This window comes from Branchiostoma lanceolatum, chromosome 3, assembly GCF_035083965.1.
Source record: "Branchiostoma lanceolatum isolate klBraLanc5 chromosome 3, klBraLanc5.hap2, whole genome shotgun sequence".
Taxonomy (NCBI): Eukaryota; Metazoa; Chordata; class Leptocardii; order Amphioxiformes; family Branchiostomatidae; genus Branchiostoma; species Branchiostoma lanceolatum.
In genome coordinates, this window is record NC_089724.1 from 1,002,501 (window position 1) to 1,021,744 (window position 19,244).

The 19,244-nt window shown below is 46.7% G+C and overlaps 1 protein-coding gene across 1 annotated transcript in view; it reads right to left on the minus strand.

Moving 5' to 3' along the window:
• LOC136429625 (calumenin-B-like) overlaps window positions 1-990 on the minus strand; it is a 6,104-nt gene extending 5,114 nt beyond the window's left edge. Inside the window, exon 1 of the mRNA XM_066419533.1 lies at window positions 748-990. Within this exon, the coding sequence (XP_066275630.1) occupies window positions 748-834 (87 nt within the window). The 5' untranslated portion in view covers window positions 835-990. The remainder of the gene's footprint in view (window positions 1-747) is intronic.
• Window positions 991-19,244: the final 18,254 nt, after the last annotated feature.

Below are 19,244 nucleotides of genomic sequence, written 5' to 3' on the forward strand. Positions count from 1 at the left end.
CGGGGAGAGGGGGGGGGGCGTGGGAAAGGTACTGATTACGTAACGCACCGGTCGGGTGAGTTCGATCGCTGCCGCAGAGCGTGAGAACAACGCGACCTTCGCTGGAGGACATGTTCTAACTGTGCTGACCTCTCTGCAATACCACACCTACGGTGGCTGTCGACAGTCTATGATTCCAACACTTGTAGCCCAAGTCTTTCAAAGCTAATTGTCTCCAGACACCAACAGACCCCCAGTCCACCCGTATCCATAGGATATGCCATAACTATTGCGCCCAGAAAGCGAGGGGGACTCAGTGCGGTCGCAAAGTGTGGGAATCATATGACCTTCGCTGAAAGACATGTTCTATGTATAAGCAGCCAAAATTTCCTGAGTTGATTTGGCGTGTGTCATTTTGATACAATTTTACTTCACTGAACCACAAATTAACCTCTGCATGGAGTTTAAACTGTAAACGCCAACAGAATAAATTGGACTTACCCAAATTTTCGTTTACAGTTTAAACTCCATGCAGAATGACTTCTACCAACACAGATGAACTTTCAAATGAAGATTAAGAATGATTATGGCGAGGATTGCTTAAAAACTGTCACAAATTAATCTATCTATCTATCAATCTATCGCTGACTTCCTACTGCGTTAACGCCATGCCAAATATACTATATTCCCCTTCTGTTACTAGTATTGTGCGGTATACACCGTTTACACTATAGATTTCTACAGTTATTTTCACACACATGTACTTACATCGAGGCTAACAACCTTGCGGCCAGCCACCGCTGCAGCTGCCAGGACCAACACAACGGCCAACAGGTAACCCCGCCGTACAGCCATGGCGCCCTTCGTGCCGTCTGCGGGTACAGGCTAGGATTTTCAGTGGAGAAGGAACAGAGTCGGATTGACACCTCGTCCTGGTAGGCCGAGAATATATCAAATGCACAGGTGAGAGAAGACACCCGCTGTTTATACCTCAGCACAGGTGAGACGTGGCAGCACCAGGCCAGCCCACCTGGCCAGACGTCAGAAGACGTGGCGACACCTGGATAGCCCACGTTGACGGTTATGTAACGGTTATCCGACGTCACAGTTACCTGTGTGTACTACGTTGATTGGTGTGTGGGTCTTGGCGCGAAGCATGTCGGTTGGCATCGCCTAGGGTCGAGGGAGAACCGGTTAAGCGTGTGTCTATCTCACTTTACTTTGCCAAATTGCGAAAAGCATTGAAAGTGGCACCACACTTGAAAATGCAAAATCATACTGAACGACAAAGAAGCAAAGGCAAATTCTGATGTGCAGGATGGCGGGGAGTGTAGCAAACAGAAATCTTTGACCCTAGAATCATTGGTAAACCCTTCATCTGCCTACCAGCAGCAGCTGTTTTGCTTTAGATGTGGTCATGCTTTTGGCCAAGCTGTACAGGGGCGACACCTTGCGAGACCGGACATCCGCTGCAGCAGTATTCTCTCCATTGACTTGATACTGTTGTGCCTGTTATTCTCGCCAGGTGCCGCTCCTGCAAAACTTAGTCCAGAGCATAACTCGATCTAATTCTGCTCTCAAAGCAGTTATTCTGCGTGAAACGTTTGTCTGTTTTTCTTGTCATCGTGTACAACATCTATGTTATCAGTTTGTTTGCCTAGGTGTTTATCAGAGTTTGTTTCCGTTGGCTCGGGTGCAAGTTTGTTCTCGGCCTGAGTTCTAGTCGAAGACTGGTAGGATGCAGAAGTGAGTGGGAGGATGACCGCAGAGTTGTCAAAATGACGGTCCAGACGTACAGGTCAAAGGTGGTAGAACCAGTCGCTAATCAGGCAGATCAAGGGACAGGCCACTAAATTACGGGGAAATTTTCTGCTTGTTTTCCCTGTTTTCGCAGTTATATATCAATCATTTCCATTGTAGGACATTTACGAAAAAAAATCTTAACGAAAAAGAGGTCAAACATTGATATTCAAAGATAAATGCCTAATCGATATTCAGATGTTAGCAGAGACGGATCGGGGACATTGATTTTAATTACAGAGGCGGATGTAGGTTACCTGTTCAGGGACCCGAGTGTTAGTACGGACTAAGGAATTAGGCAGACTGTCGATCTTAGTTATTAGTGATGAAAGATCCTGTGATGTTGTCAGATAGCCACTTATCGAATGAATGGATGAACTTTATTGCTTGACAATCGTACATGATACTACATTGTTCATCATTGTCTGCTTGTCCTTTTTCATATTTTGCATGTACTTGTAATTAGTCTACGGTCAAGAACTTGCAATAATACTTTCTTTCACCATACATGTATGTGAAAACAACACTATTACAAGACTGATCGATCCTACGTTTAAACCTGCAAGATATGATCGATAACAGCATGTGTTAAATCGTCATGCATGGATGGTTTGGTCTCGCTTTTGTAGTGAAGTAAAATTAAATTTTAGGCGAATGTAGACTTTTGCCATCACACAAAAATATCGGTCCGTGTACCAGATAGGGGGAAGTGTGCTTTAGTGGTAATAATCTGCACCAACGCTTTTTCCTCCCATTACAAAATAGAATTTAGCTTTGATGAAGAGTTTCCAAAGGTTTTCTGGGTTTGTCATAGAGTCTTTGATTCTTTATTATGTACATGTAGAGCGCACGAAAATTAAAGGAACTATTGCTACACAAATGAGAGTCTAGGTAAACTGTACTAGCTTGTGTGCTCATCAAAAAGCACTGAATGAAGACCTTTATTATGCATTACTAGTACTGTCCGACTAGGCTTTTATTAGTATAAGTCACAGCACAGACATGATTAAAAACATGTTGATGCAAGTATTGTAGTCCAGCATATAAGTCCGGGCGCCTTCTCGCTTCTTCGTAATGGTAGAAATGTAGGGTTGTATGGGTTTTACCTATAGTCGACTTATCCAACACACACAGATATAGATTTTTCATTGCAATTGAATATAAAGTGAGGGAATTTACTTTTTATACAACTGAATAGTATACTCCCATATCATATCGTACACGATACAATCTACAATGAAGTCCACATCGTCTTCTACTGAGGTAGAAGACAACGGTGACCGCACGTTTCCCTCTGCAGTTTGTAGTAACCAGTTCACCGATGTTGCTCACCAAACCGCGGTTTTTCAGACTTTAAAACAGATCGGACACATTTATCACCGAGGTCTGTATGTAAGACACCTCCCCGGGGACCTGTATGTTAATGTGGTATGTCCATCTTGATTGATGGTTCTGAAAAGTGATTTGACGTATATGCAATGTCGTTCTGGAGTCTTGTTTGATGTGTTCCGTCAAATCACGGTGATTTTATTCCCTCTCCCCCCAACCCGGAAAAAGTCAAATCTAAAACGACCTCCGCTGTCTCATATTGATATAAAGCAAGGAATAAATGTAGAAAAGCTTCGTATCCTTTTGCGAAAGAGTACGTCTCGTAATTAGTATTTTGAATTGCCATTTGTTCTATGACGGGTATTTTCAATGTTTTCCCCAAATAACCGTTGTGAGAGATGCCTATCATTCGTTTCTTCTGCTCTTGCCAACTTAAGTGAAATAGTTTAATTTCTGTCCCTTCTTTAGCAACATTCGATTTGATTTACGAAATCATCGGCAAAACGCCACATAATGTATTCCTGTGCGATTTCAGAGACATCAATGAGCAAGAGTGTAACAAATGAATCGCGGTCGCGCGATGTCGAGACTCCAGGAACGGCAATAACGTCTGCACGACAGACTTTGACACTCACAATAAGCGCTCGTCAGAAGTTTGGGGCGTTATAACAACCATCAGCGGCCGCTGAACCCTCCCGTGCCTCCTCCACACACCGTGTCATCGCGATCGATCCCCGGGATGATGGGGGGATGAAGGTAACATAGGTTGTTATCTGTCCGCCCCCCTCCCCTCCCCTCCCGTGCCTCCTCCACACACCGTGTCATCGCGATCGATCCGCGGGATGAAGGGGGGGATGAAGGTAACATAGGTTGTTATCTGTCCGCCCCCCCCCCTCCCCTCCCGTGCCTCCTCCACACACCGTGTCATCGGGATCGATCCCCGGGATGATGGGGGGATGAAGGTAACATAGGTTGTTATCTGTCCGCCCCCCTCCCCTCCCCTCCCGTGCCTCCTCCACACACCGTGTCATCGCGACCGATCCCCGAGATGATGGGGGGATGAAGGTAACATAGGTTCTTATCTGTCCGCCCCCCTCCCCTCCCCTCCCGGGCCTCCTCCACACACCGTGTCATCGCGATCGATCCCCGGGATGATGGGGGGATGAAGGTAACATAGGTTGTTATCTGTCCCCCCCCTCCCCTCCCCTCCCGTGCCTCCTCCACACACCGTGTCATCGCGATCGATCCCCGGGATGATGGGGGGATGAAGGTAACATAGGTTGTTATCTGTCCGCCCCCTCCCCTCCCCTCCCGTGCCTCCTCCACACACCGTGTCATCGGGATCGATCCCCGGGATGATGGGGGGATGAAGGAAACATAGGTTGTTATCTGTCCGCCCCCCTCCCCTCCCCTCCCGTGCCTCCTCCACACACCGTGTCATCGGGATCGATCCCCGGGATGATGGGGGGATGAAGGAAACATAGGTTGTTATCTGTCCCCCCCCTCCCCTCCCGTGCCTCCTCCAAACACCGTGTCATCGCGATCGATCCCCGGGATGATGGGGGATGAAGGAAACATAGGTTGTTATCTGTCCGCCCCCCTCCCCTCCCCTCCCGTGCCTCCTCCACACACCGTGTCATCGGGATCGATCCCCGGGATGATGGGGGATGAAGGAAACATAGGTTGTTATCTGTCCGCCCCCCCAGCTCCCCTCCCGTGCCTCCTCCACACACCGTGTCATCGGGATCGATCCCCGGGATGATGGGGGGGATGAAGGTAACATAGGTTGTTATCTGTCCGCCCCCCCCCCCTCCCCTCCCGTGCCTCCTCCACACACCGTGTCATCGGGATCGATCCCCGGGATGATGGGGGGATGAAGGAAACATAGGTTGTTATCTGTCCCCCCCCTCCCCTCCCGTGCCTCCTCCAAACACCGTGTCATCGCGATCGATCCCCGGGATGATGGGGGATGAAGGAAACATAGGTTGTTATCTGTCCGCCCCCCTCCCCTCCCCTCCCGTGCCTCCTCCACACACCGTGTCATCGGGATCGATCCCCGGGATGATGGGGGATGAAGGAAACATAGGTTGTTATCTGTCCGCCCCCCCAGCTCCCCTCCCGTGCCTCCTCCACACACCGTGTCATCGGGATCGATCCGCGGGATGAAGGGGGGGATGAAGGTAACATAGGTTGTTATCTGTCCGCCCCCCCCCCCCTCCCCTCCCGTGCCTCCTCCACACACCGTGTCATCGGGATCGATCCCCGGGATGATGGGGGGATGAAGGTAACATAGGTTGTTATCTGTCCGCCCCCCTCCCCTCCCCTCCCGTGCCTCCTCCACAGACCGTGTCATCGCGATCGATCCCCGGGATGATGGGGGGATGAAGGAAACATAGGTTGTTATCTGTCCGCCCCCCTCCCCTCCCCTCCCGTGCCTCCTCCACACACCGTGTCATCGCGATCGATCCCCGGGATGATGGGGGGATGAAGGTAACATAGGTTGTTATCTGTCCGCCCCCCTCCCCTCCCCTCCCGTGCCTCCTCCACACACCGTGTCATCGCGATCGATCCCCGGGATGATGGGGGGATGAAGGAAACATAGGTTGTTATCTGTCCGCCCCCCTCCCCTCCCCTCCCGTGCCTCCTCCACACACCGTGTCATCGCGATCGATCCCCGGGATGATGGGGGGATGAAGGTAACATAGGTTGTTATCTGTCCGCCCCCCTCCCCTCCCCTCCCGTGCCTCCTCCACAGACCGTGTCATCGCGATCGATCCCCGGGATGATGGGGGGATGAAGGAAACATAGGTTGTTATCTGTCCGCCCCCCTCCCCTCCCCTCCCGTGCCTCCTCCACACACCGTGTCATCGGGATCGATCCCCGGGATGATGGGGGGATGAAGGAAACATAGGTTGTTATCTGTCCGCCCCCCTCCCCTCCCCTCCCGTGCCTCCTCCATACACCGTGTCATCGCGATCGATCCCCGGGATGATGGGGGGATGAAGGTGACATAGGTTGTAATTCTGTCCGCCCCCCTCCCCTCCCGTGCCTCCTCCACACAACGTGTCATCGCGATCGATCCCCGGGATGATGGGGGGATGAAGGTGACATAGGTTGTAATTCTGTCCGCCCCCCTCCCCTCCCGTGCCTCCTCCACACACCGTGTCATCGCGATCGATCCCCGGGATGATGGGGGGATGAAGGAAACATAGGTTGTTATCTGTCCGCCCCCCTCCCCTCCCCTCCCGTGCCTCCTCCACAGACCGTGTCATCGCGATCGATCCCCGGGATGATGGGGGGATGAAGGAAACATAGGTTGTTATCTGTCCGCCCCCCTCCCCTCCCCTCCCGTGCCTCCTCCACACACCGTCTCATCGCGATCGATCCCCGGGATGATGGGGGGATGAAGGAAACATAGGTTGTTATCTGTCCGCCCCCCTCCCCTCCCCTCCCGTGCCTCCTCCACAGACCGTGTCATCGCGATCGATCCCCGGGATGATGGGGGGATGAAGGAAACATAGGTTGTTATCTGTCCGCCCCCCTCCCCTCCCCTCCCGTGCCTCCTCCACACACCGTGTCATCGCGATCGATCCCCGGGATGGGGGGGGGGGGATGAAGGAAACATAGGTTGTTATCTGTCCGCCCCCCTCCCCTCCCCTCCCGTGCCTCCTCCACACACCGTGTCATCGCGATCGATCCCCGGGATGATGGGGGGATGAAGGAAACATAGGTTGTTATCTGTCCGCCCCCCTCCCCTCCCCTCCCGTGCCTCCTCCACACACCGGCCGTGTCATCGCGATCGATCCCCGGGATGATGGGGGGATGAAGGAAACATAGGTTGTTATCTGTCCGCCCCCCTCCCCTCCCCTCCCGTGCCTCCTCCACACACCGTGTCATCGCGATCGATCCCCGGGATGATGGGGGGATGAAGGTAACATAGGTTGTTATCTGTCCGCCCCCCTCCCCTCCCCTCCCGTGCCTCCTCCACAGACCGTGTCATCGCGATCGATCCCCGGGATGATGGGGGGATGAAGGAAACATAGGTTGTTATCTGTCCGCCCCCCTCCCCTCCCCTCCCGTGCCTCCTCCACACACCGTGTCATCGCGATCGATCCCCGGGATGATGGGGGGATGAAGGTAACATAGGTTGTTATCTGCCCGCCCCCTCCCCTCCCGTGCCTCCTCCACACACCGTGTCATCGCGATCGATCCCCGGGACGATGGGGGGGATGAAGGAAACATAGGTTGTTATCTGTCCGCCCCCCTCCCCTCCCGTGCCTCCTCCACACGCCGGCCGTGTCATCGCGATCGATCCCCGGGATGATGGGGGGGATGAAGGAAACATAGGTTGTTATCTGTCCGCCCCCCTCCCCTCCCCTCCCGTGCCTCCTCCACACACCGTGTCATCGCGATCGATCCCCGGGATGATGGGGGGATGAAGGAAACATAGGTTATCTGTCCGCCCCCCTCCCCTCCCCTCCCGTGCCTCCTCCACACACCGTGTCATCGCGATCGATCCCCGGGATGGGGGGGGGGGATGAAGGAAACATAGGTTGTTATCTGTCCGCCCCCCTCCCCTCCCCTCCCCTCCCGTGCCTCCTCCACACACCGTGTCATCGCGATCGATCCCCGGGATGATGGGGGGATGAAGGAAACATAGGTTGTTATCTGTCCGCCCCCCTCCCCTCCCCTCCCGTGCCTCCTCCACACACCGTGTCACCGCGATCGATCCCCGGGATGAGGGGGGGATGAAGGTAACATAGGTTGTTATCTGTCCGCCCCCCTCCCCTCCCCTCCCGTGCCTCCTCCACACACCGTGTCATCGCGATCGATTCCCGGGATGGGGGGGGGGGATGAAGGTAACATAGGTTGTTATCTGTCCGCCCCCCTCCCCTCCCGTGCCTCCTCCACACACCGTGTCATCGCGATCGATCCCCGGGATGAGGGGGGGATGAAGGTAACATAGGTTGTTATCTGTCCGCCCCCCTCCCCTCCCGTGCCTCCTCCACACATCGTGTCATCGCGATCGATCCCCGGGATGATGGGGGGATGAAGGAAACATAGGTTGTTATCTGTCCGCCCCCCTCCCCTCCCGTGCCTCCTCCACACACCGTGTCATCGCGATCGATCCCGGGACGATGGGGGGGATGAAGGAAACATAGGTTGTTATCTGTCCGCGCCAGGAAATCGATAAGGACATGATAGCCGCCATGTTGGTTTCATTGAGGTCACGACCCGACGTGACCTTGCTGACTCCAGGCGGCCGAGAATGAGGTCGAGCGGCACGTAATGGCGAGCGTTCGGCACGCGCCACGGAAATTGATAATTCTAACTTTAACCCTAACTCTAAACCTAAGCGTTCTGCGAGCACTATACGGATGGGCTTTCTGTGGATAATACTAAACCAAGCCCAAACTGTAAACGTTCGACAAGCGCCACAGAAAAGCCTCCTGTCTAATTATTTATCTTTTTAAGCTTTCTGTTGATAATACTAACCCCAACCCTAACTCTAATCGTTCAGCGAGCGATAAAGAAAGACCAGGGGAGACCATCGGCACTCGCCATTAATCGACTGAGCAAAAATATGCTGGCTTTGGGTTTTCTCCTATAAATCCTTCCGCAGTAAACGGTCATAACAGCCTTCGCCCAAATTTGTTTTATCTCAGGAGGTCACAGAACTTCGAATTCTACACAGAGTCGAGTGCATTTTTGTCTGAATATCTACCATGTTACGAGGCTCGGTGACCTACGAACATCGGCCGATCTCTAAACCTTTGATCGTGCCGCGATAGAGAGGACGCCAGCCGTAGTACGCCCGGAAATGTACTTTAGAGGTCACTGACTTGTCGGGACGGAGCGTTTTTCCTGCTACGCAATGGCCGCATCAGAAATCTGAAATATGTTTTCTACACGCACAGACAAGTTTCATTTTCAGACGGATCATTGGGATTCGGTCCTGACCGCCCGTGAGTGGTCGTGCCGACGGGGAGACCGTGTTACTGCTGCTGTCGCGTCCAGGAGAGAACACGTCAGGACCCATTATGTCACGTTACCTAGTAGGGCAACGCCCTCGTACTCAACAGTCCTAAAAACACAAGAGAAACAGTTAAAAAGGGGAACAGTGAACTTCAATCTGCACGCCCGGACATATATAATAATCCAAAATTGAACTGACGCCACAAAGAAAATGCAGTGGGGTTTAGTTGTACGCCCACGTGTGTCGCTTTGGAGACAGGAGTGCAAAAATGTATAATGGCCTTGGGTAAAGTAAGTAACTAAGACTATAGCATAAGCAAAGGGCAAACTAAAAGTCGGTTGGAAACATCTGTGCGAAAAACAGGCCACAGCAAGTTAATTTTATGGATGACATCCTCCGCATCCTCCAAAATCAATGAGATAGGACGGAAAAAAACAAGACGTGGCAAAAAAAAAAGATTCCTTTATTTTTTAAATTGTGAGATAATAATTCTTCTTGAACAAGAATGGAGGCGACAAAATATGATATCATAACCAACAGGTCTTTTAATCCTGTATTCAACCAATGTATTAGTCCTGTATTCATTCATATATAATAAAAAAACTCATTGATTCAACAGTAAACATGTACTTGTAGAAGTGTATACATCTCAATACACTAACTACCACAAATGCAGAAAAGAGCTTGTTGTACCATCATCTGAAGCAACTACACTGGGTATTCATATGCAATGAAACACCTTGTGTATGCAGCTCAATTAAATAGATCCCCCCCTCCCATTATATAAATTATCGAATTATGGTGTTGGTGGTAAATTCTTCAATGTGTTACAATCCATGTACTGTGATGTTAATTATGTAGTCAGACTACAAAATGGTTTGTCAAGTCCCTTTGTCTCCACCTGTGGAGTAAGGCAGGGCTGCAACCTCAGCCCATTATTATTCAATCTCTTTATCAATGACCTGCCGCAATGCTTTGATTGTGATGAATGTGATCCAGCATCTTTAAGTTACAAATCACTAAATTGTTTATCTTGGGCAGATGACCTTGCCTTGATCTCATTGTCCAAAGATGGGCTCCAGAATTGTATAAGTAAGCTGGAAATGTATTGCAACAAATGGAAACTAAGTGTGAATGTATCTAAAACGAAGGTGCTTGTTTTCTCAAAAGGCGCCACAAACATATCATTAAATAAATTCTATATATACGGTAAAGAAATAAACGTTACCGACAGTTATACTTACCTTGGTATTCCCCTGACGTCTTCGGGTAAATTTAAAACTGCCAGAAAGTATTTAAAGACTAAAGCCATGAGAGCATTATTCAAACTCAAGTCACTTCTATATTCTGAAAGAAATATTCCAATTCACTTAGGGCTCAGCCTATTTGACAAATTTGTACGGCCTATATTTTTATATGGAGCCGAACTAACATGTTTCGACCAAGCCTCTAAAACAGTGAAATATATTGTATCTAAACAAATTCCTCAATCTTCTCCAAAAAACGTACTCTCTATTCTTTTAAAGAAACTTGGTCTGGAGGATAGTTTTCCTGCAAGTATTAGAAAAAGTGTCTGTTCAGACTCTACCCATTCTTATGTGATTCGTTTTGAGAAAAAAATAGACAAAGATAAATTACTCAGGCTGGCGTCTGACCTAAATTTAGAAAAAGACAACTTAGTAATTGAAAATTTACGTCTTCCTCCACATATACCAGAATTTGATATTATTGATATGAATTTCCATAAATTTTTACTCGGTGTGCATGGAAAATCATCCAATGACGGTATCCGTGGCGAATTAGGAACATTCCCAATCAAGATTAAGGCCGAGATACAAATTATCAAATACTGGCATCGTTTATTAAATTTACCCCAAGATACCCTGTTACGTGAAGCTTACGACGTTCTACATTCTGGAAATCATGACTGGGTGAACCATGTTAATGATATTCTTAACTATAACGGGTTTGGGCATGTATGGACAAACCCTAGACTATATCAGACCGATATGTTAACCAACCAGTTACGACAACGTCTGCAGGATATATATATACAAGAATGGCATAGTTCTATTCAAAACAATTCAAAACTGTCCATTTATTCCGCCTTAAAGACAAGATATGGACAAGAAAAGTATCTCGCAAGCATACATAATTTTGAAATTCGTAGATCAATTACAAAGATAAGAATATGTAGCCATAAATTGAACATTGAAGCTGGAAGGTATCGTAAAATTCCCCGTGATCAAAGGTTTTGTCCATTCTGCCCAAATGAAATTGAAGATGAAAGTCACTTTATCATGAATTGTTCAAGATATAAGGATAAACGCTCAAAGCTATTCACCTTTATATCCGGTTGTTCAAATGAATTCAATGCGCTCCGTTCTGTCGATAGATTCAATTACATACTAGGAGGTGATAATCCCTACTGTGTACAGATAGGTATATTCATCAAAGAATGTTTGGACATTAGAACAAGCAATGTATAAGTATATCACATGCGATATTTCGATATGTTGCCCTATCCCATATGATTGTATGTAATCAAACTCATTTGTATGCACTTATTCGTTTGTATGTATGTATGTAGTAGACCTTACGAAAGTCGCTGTGCTTTTGTTGTGTCAATAAAGATCTCTCATATAATGTCCTTGCTAGAACAAATGCAGAAAGCTTGTTATTATACCATCATGGGCAGGAACTTCATTGGGTATTCATATGCAATGAAATACCTTTTACGACGTATTTTCCAATTTTTGGCATGTTGACCACCGTCGGAGGGCAATGAAATTTCTCCTTTTTTATTTCGAAATCAGACGAAAATTAATGAGCATCCATAAGAATTAGTTGTTGTGCCCTACGATAAAAAAAACGCAGGCGTGAGAATATTAGTCTCAACCAGACTAACTACACGGCTATAGGGTGAATATTTGCCAGGGTTTCATTTCCTACACGGAATAGATGTGATCTTCAACGTGGACTGACTCTACTGGCTAACTATTCCCTTTTCTGTCGACTCGTACGATCCATACGCCCGTAGGAGGGCCTGGTGGAGGCTATGGCAATATCCTCGGCTTGTAGATATGAAATTAGTTAGTAATGTATTGTACCTTAAAGCTTAATCCGCATGTGACATCGTTGTCCTTTAAGCAGCCTTTTTTTCGTTTTTTTACCAATTTCAGATATGCCTTTATGTGAATCATAGTACTTTCCTTCAGCATGGTTTGTACTTCCCTAACAGTCCATCACAATCATGCAGAAGGGGACAGAGGTGTTGGTTGTGCTGAATACATGGTGCAGCAAAATTGCCCACTATCTCTCTTATTGTCCGAGCGCGTCCACTTTTATCTATATTGACATGTTTCTATACACGTTGTAATGATACTGCCTAAATTTAGCCGCGGAATTCTGCTGACTGTTTCGCATAACATACAGTCTATGTTACTCGCAGTCTGTGACTTTGTTTCGCTTCTTTCTGAGTATTACGGGTATGAGACACACACTTATAACAATCAATCTTTCGCGAATACGGTGCAAGCTTAGCTTGATCATCACTGAACATAACTATCATATCTGATCCTAACAGCGTTCTATCCCGATGTGCAGCTGTTATGGATCCTGTAGAAGACAGTTCTACCCATGGCGCCGCTGCGAGCTGGAAGCGGGTCGATATTGATCGTGTTTTATTTGTGCAACGCGTTTCTTATAAGCCTGAAGAAATGAGGGGTCCTCTCTTCATTTCCCTGACGATAATACAGGAATTTATATGAAAGACCTGGGCATTCATCAAATGTACCGGCGGCAGGGCAGAAACGGGTACAACGCAGTCTTGGGTCGGGACATACTTTACAACTAAAAGTAAAACACATGCATACACACGAACACATACCTACCCGCGTTCAAACACAACACACATACATACACAACCACATACAGCCAAAAAACACGCACACACACACACACACACACACACACACACACACACACACACACACACACACACACACACACACACAGACACACACACACAGACACACACACACATACACACACATACACACACATACATACACACACATACATACACGCACATTCACACACACATAAGCGCACAAACATACACACACAAATAAAAGTGTACATGTAATAGTGCCGATGCGTTTCCTTGTCATGTTATCGTGTTTAGTCTCTAGCACATCTATAGCCGGTACAACCGGCGGCCCTTTGACGTAACACACCAGCTCGCAAGCACGCGGCGTAGCAGCAGCTGGTTTTACATTGCACCGAACGACCTGTCACACCTAACTTTTGCACATCTAGCTGCAAGCGCTATTTAAAGCTATCCAGCAAATATTCCCCTGCTGCACTTAGTGCTTAGTGTAAGTTATAGACCAGGAATACAGCACGCCCTCATGAGGTCAGACGATATGAGAACTATCATATCTAACGGACGAAAAACTTCTCAGGAACTCATTCATAACTTCTTCTGCCGTCATCTCATAAATGAATTCGAGTTTTTCCATCTCCGGGCCGCCGTCTACTCCTGGCTGCGGGTCTGCGGCGGAAATAGAGGTCTGTAATCCTCCTGATGGAAAACGTGACGATTGGACGCGTCTTAGAGCCTCCGGGGAGAAGAGAACGTCTTCGGACAGTCTTCCAGAAATTAGAATCATCCTCGCCCTGCCAGGGTCAGATCGGTAACTATAGATTCGCGCGTTGAGAGGAGCCTTGGAGCTGACGAGGGAACGATTCTCGTTAATCACGCGTGTCTGGAATGGCAACGGCGGCGGATTTACAAGTTTGGCACGTTTTGATGAGTTTCAGAAAGTTTCCGAACACTTCCATCGACGTCGTCCCTGTCCTCGGCTGATCTGCAAGGACCTTGCTATCTACATGTGTTTTTTTCTTTTTTTCTTTTCAAATCTTGGATGAAAAAAGCTCCCACTCCGGCAATGTCGGTAATTTCAGACAAATTATGTGTGTACAAATGTAACACCGTTGTCTGGAATAGAAACGGCGACGGATTTGCAAGTTGGGAGGTTTTAATGAGTTACAGAAAGTTTCCGATCACTTCCCTCGACCCTGTCCTCGGCTGGCCTGAAAGGTCCTAAGTTTCGATGTCTTTAAAAATCTTGCTGAAAAATAGCTCCGAGTCCGTCATTGCAGGTAGTTCAGACAAGTTATGGGTTAATACGTACCAAATGCCGAACACTTCCTTCGTTTCATTGTTATGTGTGGTGCCTAGCAAATACAAAAACTGCCTTATGTTACTAACGGAAGACTGCCTCGGAAGTTTTCGGGTTTTAATGAGTTCCCGGTAGTTTCCTAACATTTCCCCGTCTCTGCCCTCTGATGACCTGCAAGTCTCATGGTTACGCGTTGTGCCTAGCAAATCAAGAACGATCATATACAACAGAATACGGCTATCAAAAAGTTTCCAAACATTGCGATACTTGCAGACAGATCAGGTTAACGTGTACCAAATGTAATACCAATGTCCATCATCTCAGCGTTTTGGAAAGTTTATGAACTTTTCTGTCGACCTTGTCCCTGGCTGACCTATGTCGTCCTTGCTTTTGATGTGTTTATCGTTAAATCTGGATGGAAAATAGCTCTGAAAATGCGGGTAATTGCGGACGAATCTGGTTAAACACGCAGCAAGGCGGTTTGATTTTAGCGTGGCGAATGTAACGCCATTGTTCATCAGCTCATGTGTCAGTCTGCGCTGTTTGCACATCGTGATTCTGTATGGACGGACAACCTTACAACCAATTCCGATAAAATGCCAGACGTTAAGTGGTACAATCCATCCCTGTTACCGGCGGAGATGATTGCTACCTGCCGGCTTCATGCAGGGAAAATACCGGGGTGGGAATAAACGTCTCGGGTTACAACTACACGGGGCGCTGACCCCACCGGGAAAAAGCAGGTAACGAAATAAAAGCCACCGGTCACTGAGATCACTGAAATCACTGAGATCACCGATGTCCCCGAGATCACTGAAATCACCGAGATCACTAAAATATCACCGGAAGACATTTCAGATGTCCTTAGAAGGTCTTGAAAATCATAAAAATGCCGTTTACAAATACAGCATTGCATGACTTTGAAGACATTCAAATCATCGGTAGATTTTTTACAAAGTATAAGAAGACCTTGAAGACATTGAGCAATCATCGGTACATCACTGAGAAATCATTGCAAAATATTGGAACCCATTTGTAGATCGATTATGAATTGTTGGAAGGACTTGGTGATGACTGAACCCTCACTGAAAAACCGTTTTGTCAAATTTTGGGACGCATATTTTTTCTTTATTCCAGGTCTCTTATTTTCTCCAATCGTCCGACGCGCCAGGGTTCTTCATATATGAGTTAGGACACCGAATCGTTGGCTCCAGAAGCAAGCAGATTTCTGACATAAAAAGTCACCGGTCACCAAGATCACTGAAATATCAACGGAAGATCTTTAAGTTGTCCTTAGAATACCTTGAAAATCAGCGACTCAATGGAATGCCGTTTACAAATAAATCATTGCTTGACTTCGAGGACATTCAAATATCTTTGACAAAATATTGAAAGACCTTGAAGACATTCAAAGATCATCGGTATATCTTTGACAAGATAGTATGAGACCTTGAAGCTATTAGAATATCAACGGTAAATCTTTGACAAATTATAAGAAGACCTTGAAGACATTCAAAGATCATCGGTACATCTTTGGCAAAATGTCGCAAGACCCCGAAAACATAGGCAGATCATCGATAGATCGGTGAGAATTATTGCAAGACCTTGGAGACCATTTGAAGATTGATTATAGATCATTCAAAGGCCTTGGTTGAAGATGACTGGACACTTCCTGGAGGGCCGTTTTTTTTAAAAATGTAAAATTTTGGGAATTTTTATTTTTTTATTTTCTCATTTTCTCCAATGCCAATCGACAGACGCACCAGGGTTTCTCACAGGTAGCTTGTAGCTAAAGAAATGAGTTGAACACTGAAGTGTCGGCTTTAAAGAAAGAAAACGAGTAAAAAAAAGAGTGTGTCTTGAATTATTCCCGATATTCTTGTCACGAGCCACTCCTGGATCAATAAAGTTTAGGTTTTGCACCCTGAATCACCCTTTGATCTTCGAACCTCCTTACTTGAAGGGTCGTGGGAAGACTTCGGAAAGGATACTGGACTGTGCGTTCTACAGACAAGGTGCCGATGTCACACCGTGAAGCATGAATGATCTCTCCTTCATCCTCCACTCCTGGCCACTGATTCCATGATATAAATGACCAACGTATAGAGACACTAGTGACGCTGAAGAGAGATGGACGTCGTTCGAAAAGGAAAGGACACTGAACTGTGCGTTATACAGACAAGATACTGCAGAGACTCTAAACGATCTCTCAATTATCCTCCAATGACTATTCAATGACTTTCAATAATCAAATGACCAATGTATAAGACACTAGTGACGCTGAAGAGAGTGATGGACGGCATTCGAAAATCCCCGAATCTTATCCATTGGGGAGTTTGATTGTCTTTATATATTGTTTACCTGGACATCTAACCTTCATAAACGTAAATGAAGAATGCATCCGTTGCCCAAACTGTTTTGTCCTACGGAAACGGAACCATGACTGTTCGGCGTGTCTGCATGTGGAGATTCATACCGTGAGCTTGCTAAAAAAAGCTACTACATTTACCAATGACAACATGACATGTCAGGGGAATAAAATATCAACCGTAACCTTTACCTTACCAACACCTACCTACATACCAAGTATCATCAGAATCCACCCAGCGGTTCATGAGTTATGCTGACTACAAACGTCTGGAAACACAAACACACACACACACTGGCACACAGACAGACAGACAGACACAAAACAATATCTCCAGTATTCATGGATATAAGGTATCCATATCCAATGACTCCAAACTATTTCCTGCAATATCCACTGTCTAGTCTGGCAGTAATACATCACTGCCCCGCCTGGACTGATGCCGACTGTCTGCCAATGCGATAAGGGTCGGAGAAGAAGTAGAGTAGCGATAGCTATTCATCAACCAGGCAAGCGAGATAGATAAGATACACGTAAATCAGCGGGAGACGTGTTATGATTAGTTCATGTTTGCATTGCGAGAATATAGCATCATCACTTTCCATGGCCCAGGCTTTGTGTTTCCGGCTTGTATCGTATGAATGGCGACATCAGTCGCCACACTGTAGAGAATTTCGTAGATTGTCGTCGTGAATTAGACGCCCCATTCTGGAGAGCATTACAGCAATTGGAGCATAGATCAGACAGGGCGATGCGGCGCTGGGCGCCGGTGGAACGGATGGACCTGGTACACGGAAGTGTTGGTTATAGCGCCCACGGGGGGAATAAACACGTCCGATCTCCGGCTGCGAGCAGAAAATCACCTCCATTAACGAGATTTGCTGTTTGTCTTCTCACGATAAAATGATTTTTTTTGCAAAGTTCAGCCTTTTATCTACCGTGTTGAATGTCCGTGGACGTTGCACTACGGGACCGACTTGGGGAGGGTGTGCTTATATTGCTGGCTAGTCGTAAATATACACGATTTACCTGGGCGAAACTCGTTGCTGTAAAGTCTGGCTAAGACGTGAATTGGGGCAATCTGAAAACTGCCTTCTTAATGCGCCAAGGAATATCTAGGACCTCCCCATATTCTACCCTTTGTTGCTGTTTTGTCTTTCTTTTACATACGTGTTCCCTTCAATATTCGTCAGATAAAATATTGATTTAAACTAATACTCTACCGACATCCAATGTAAAATCTCAACTTTTAATGATACCTTGGAACTTTTCAAATCGCACGGAAAAATAGATATCAAAGAATTAATTTTCAGCACGTCTGTACATTTGACGGCAGGGTGTCATGGCCACGCACAGATTAACGCTGATTGGCTACGCGATCGGAATGCACCTAGACTGTGACCCGACGTGACCTCGTGTGAAGGTATCTCATCATTGGTTCATCACGCAGCGTCACGGCCGGTGTTGGGTTACACGTCAGGCGTGTCCGGCAGGAAAAATGTAATCAAATACTCTGAGGATGAGCCCTTGAACCAATTAGGAAGCAGCAGATTAAGCCACGGCACGGTCCTCATCGACCCTTATTTGGGTGCACTGTTTTGTCCGTACGTTTATTGGGAAGAGCTAACTTCACGAGCACAGATTGGAATTCAGTACAACAGAGGAAATAGGACCAATGGAGATGCAAGATAGGGAAAGTGTTTTAACTATTTATTACAAAACATTCAGAAAGATTTAAGAAAAAGAAACCTAGTTAGACATTTCAACCGTCGAACATCGCAGAGCGATGCGTAAACTTTGCATCAGTGACTACTCCCAACACATAGAATCCGGCAGGCATAACCGTACCCCTCTAAATAATAGAACATGCGAATTCTGTGTCCACCTATATATTGAAAATGAGACACTTGATTGTTCCTAACACACGTATGAAGATGAGCACCAATCGCTGTTTAAGACAATAGAATTAGACAAGAATTGTACAAAAATGTCAAAGCAGGACACTTTCATATACCTGATGTCATGTGAGAACGACCATAACATGGATAAAGTATGTAGTTATGTTTTCAAGTGTTTAAAAAAAGAGAAGAAACTATTAGGTGATCAATATTAGTTTAACCAAGGTTTAACAATAGTCCATAGTTTTGTTTGTTTTTACTTTTCAATGTAAGAATGTAGTATTCTATCAATTCATGTTTTACATTTTGCTTCTTATAGACCACATGTGGTCATTTGTGAATTAAGCCCATCTGGGCAGGAATATTCAATAAGGACTATTATTATGAAAAACTAGTATTATGTCGCGTGATTCAGGCCTAATTTATCGGGTCAGTCATCTTGACTATTCTTGGCAGATGACAAGAAACAGTTGGGACGGGAGGCAATATAAACTTCCTGGCAATGGCGAGAGTGTTGACCAATACCTGAGTCTCTGTAAGGTCACATGACTTAATGAACATCAGCCGTGACCTCGCAAACACTCGCCGCATATTTGGAAATAAAAACTACATTTTCAAATTGCATTTGTAGTTTTTGCACATCCGTGGGAAGTAGTTATTCGGAGAACTCTGACTGATCGAAAACGCGAAGTACGCTTATCATGCTA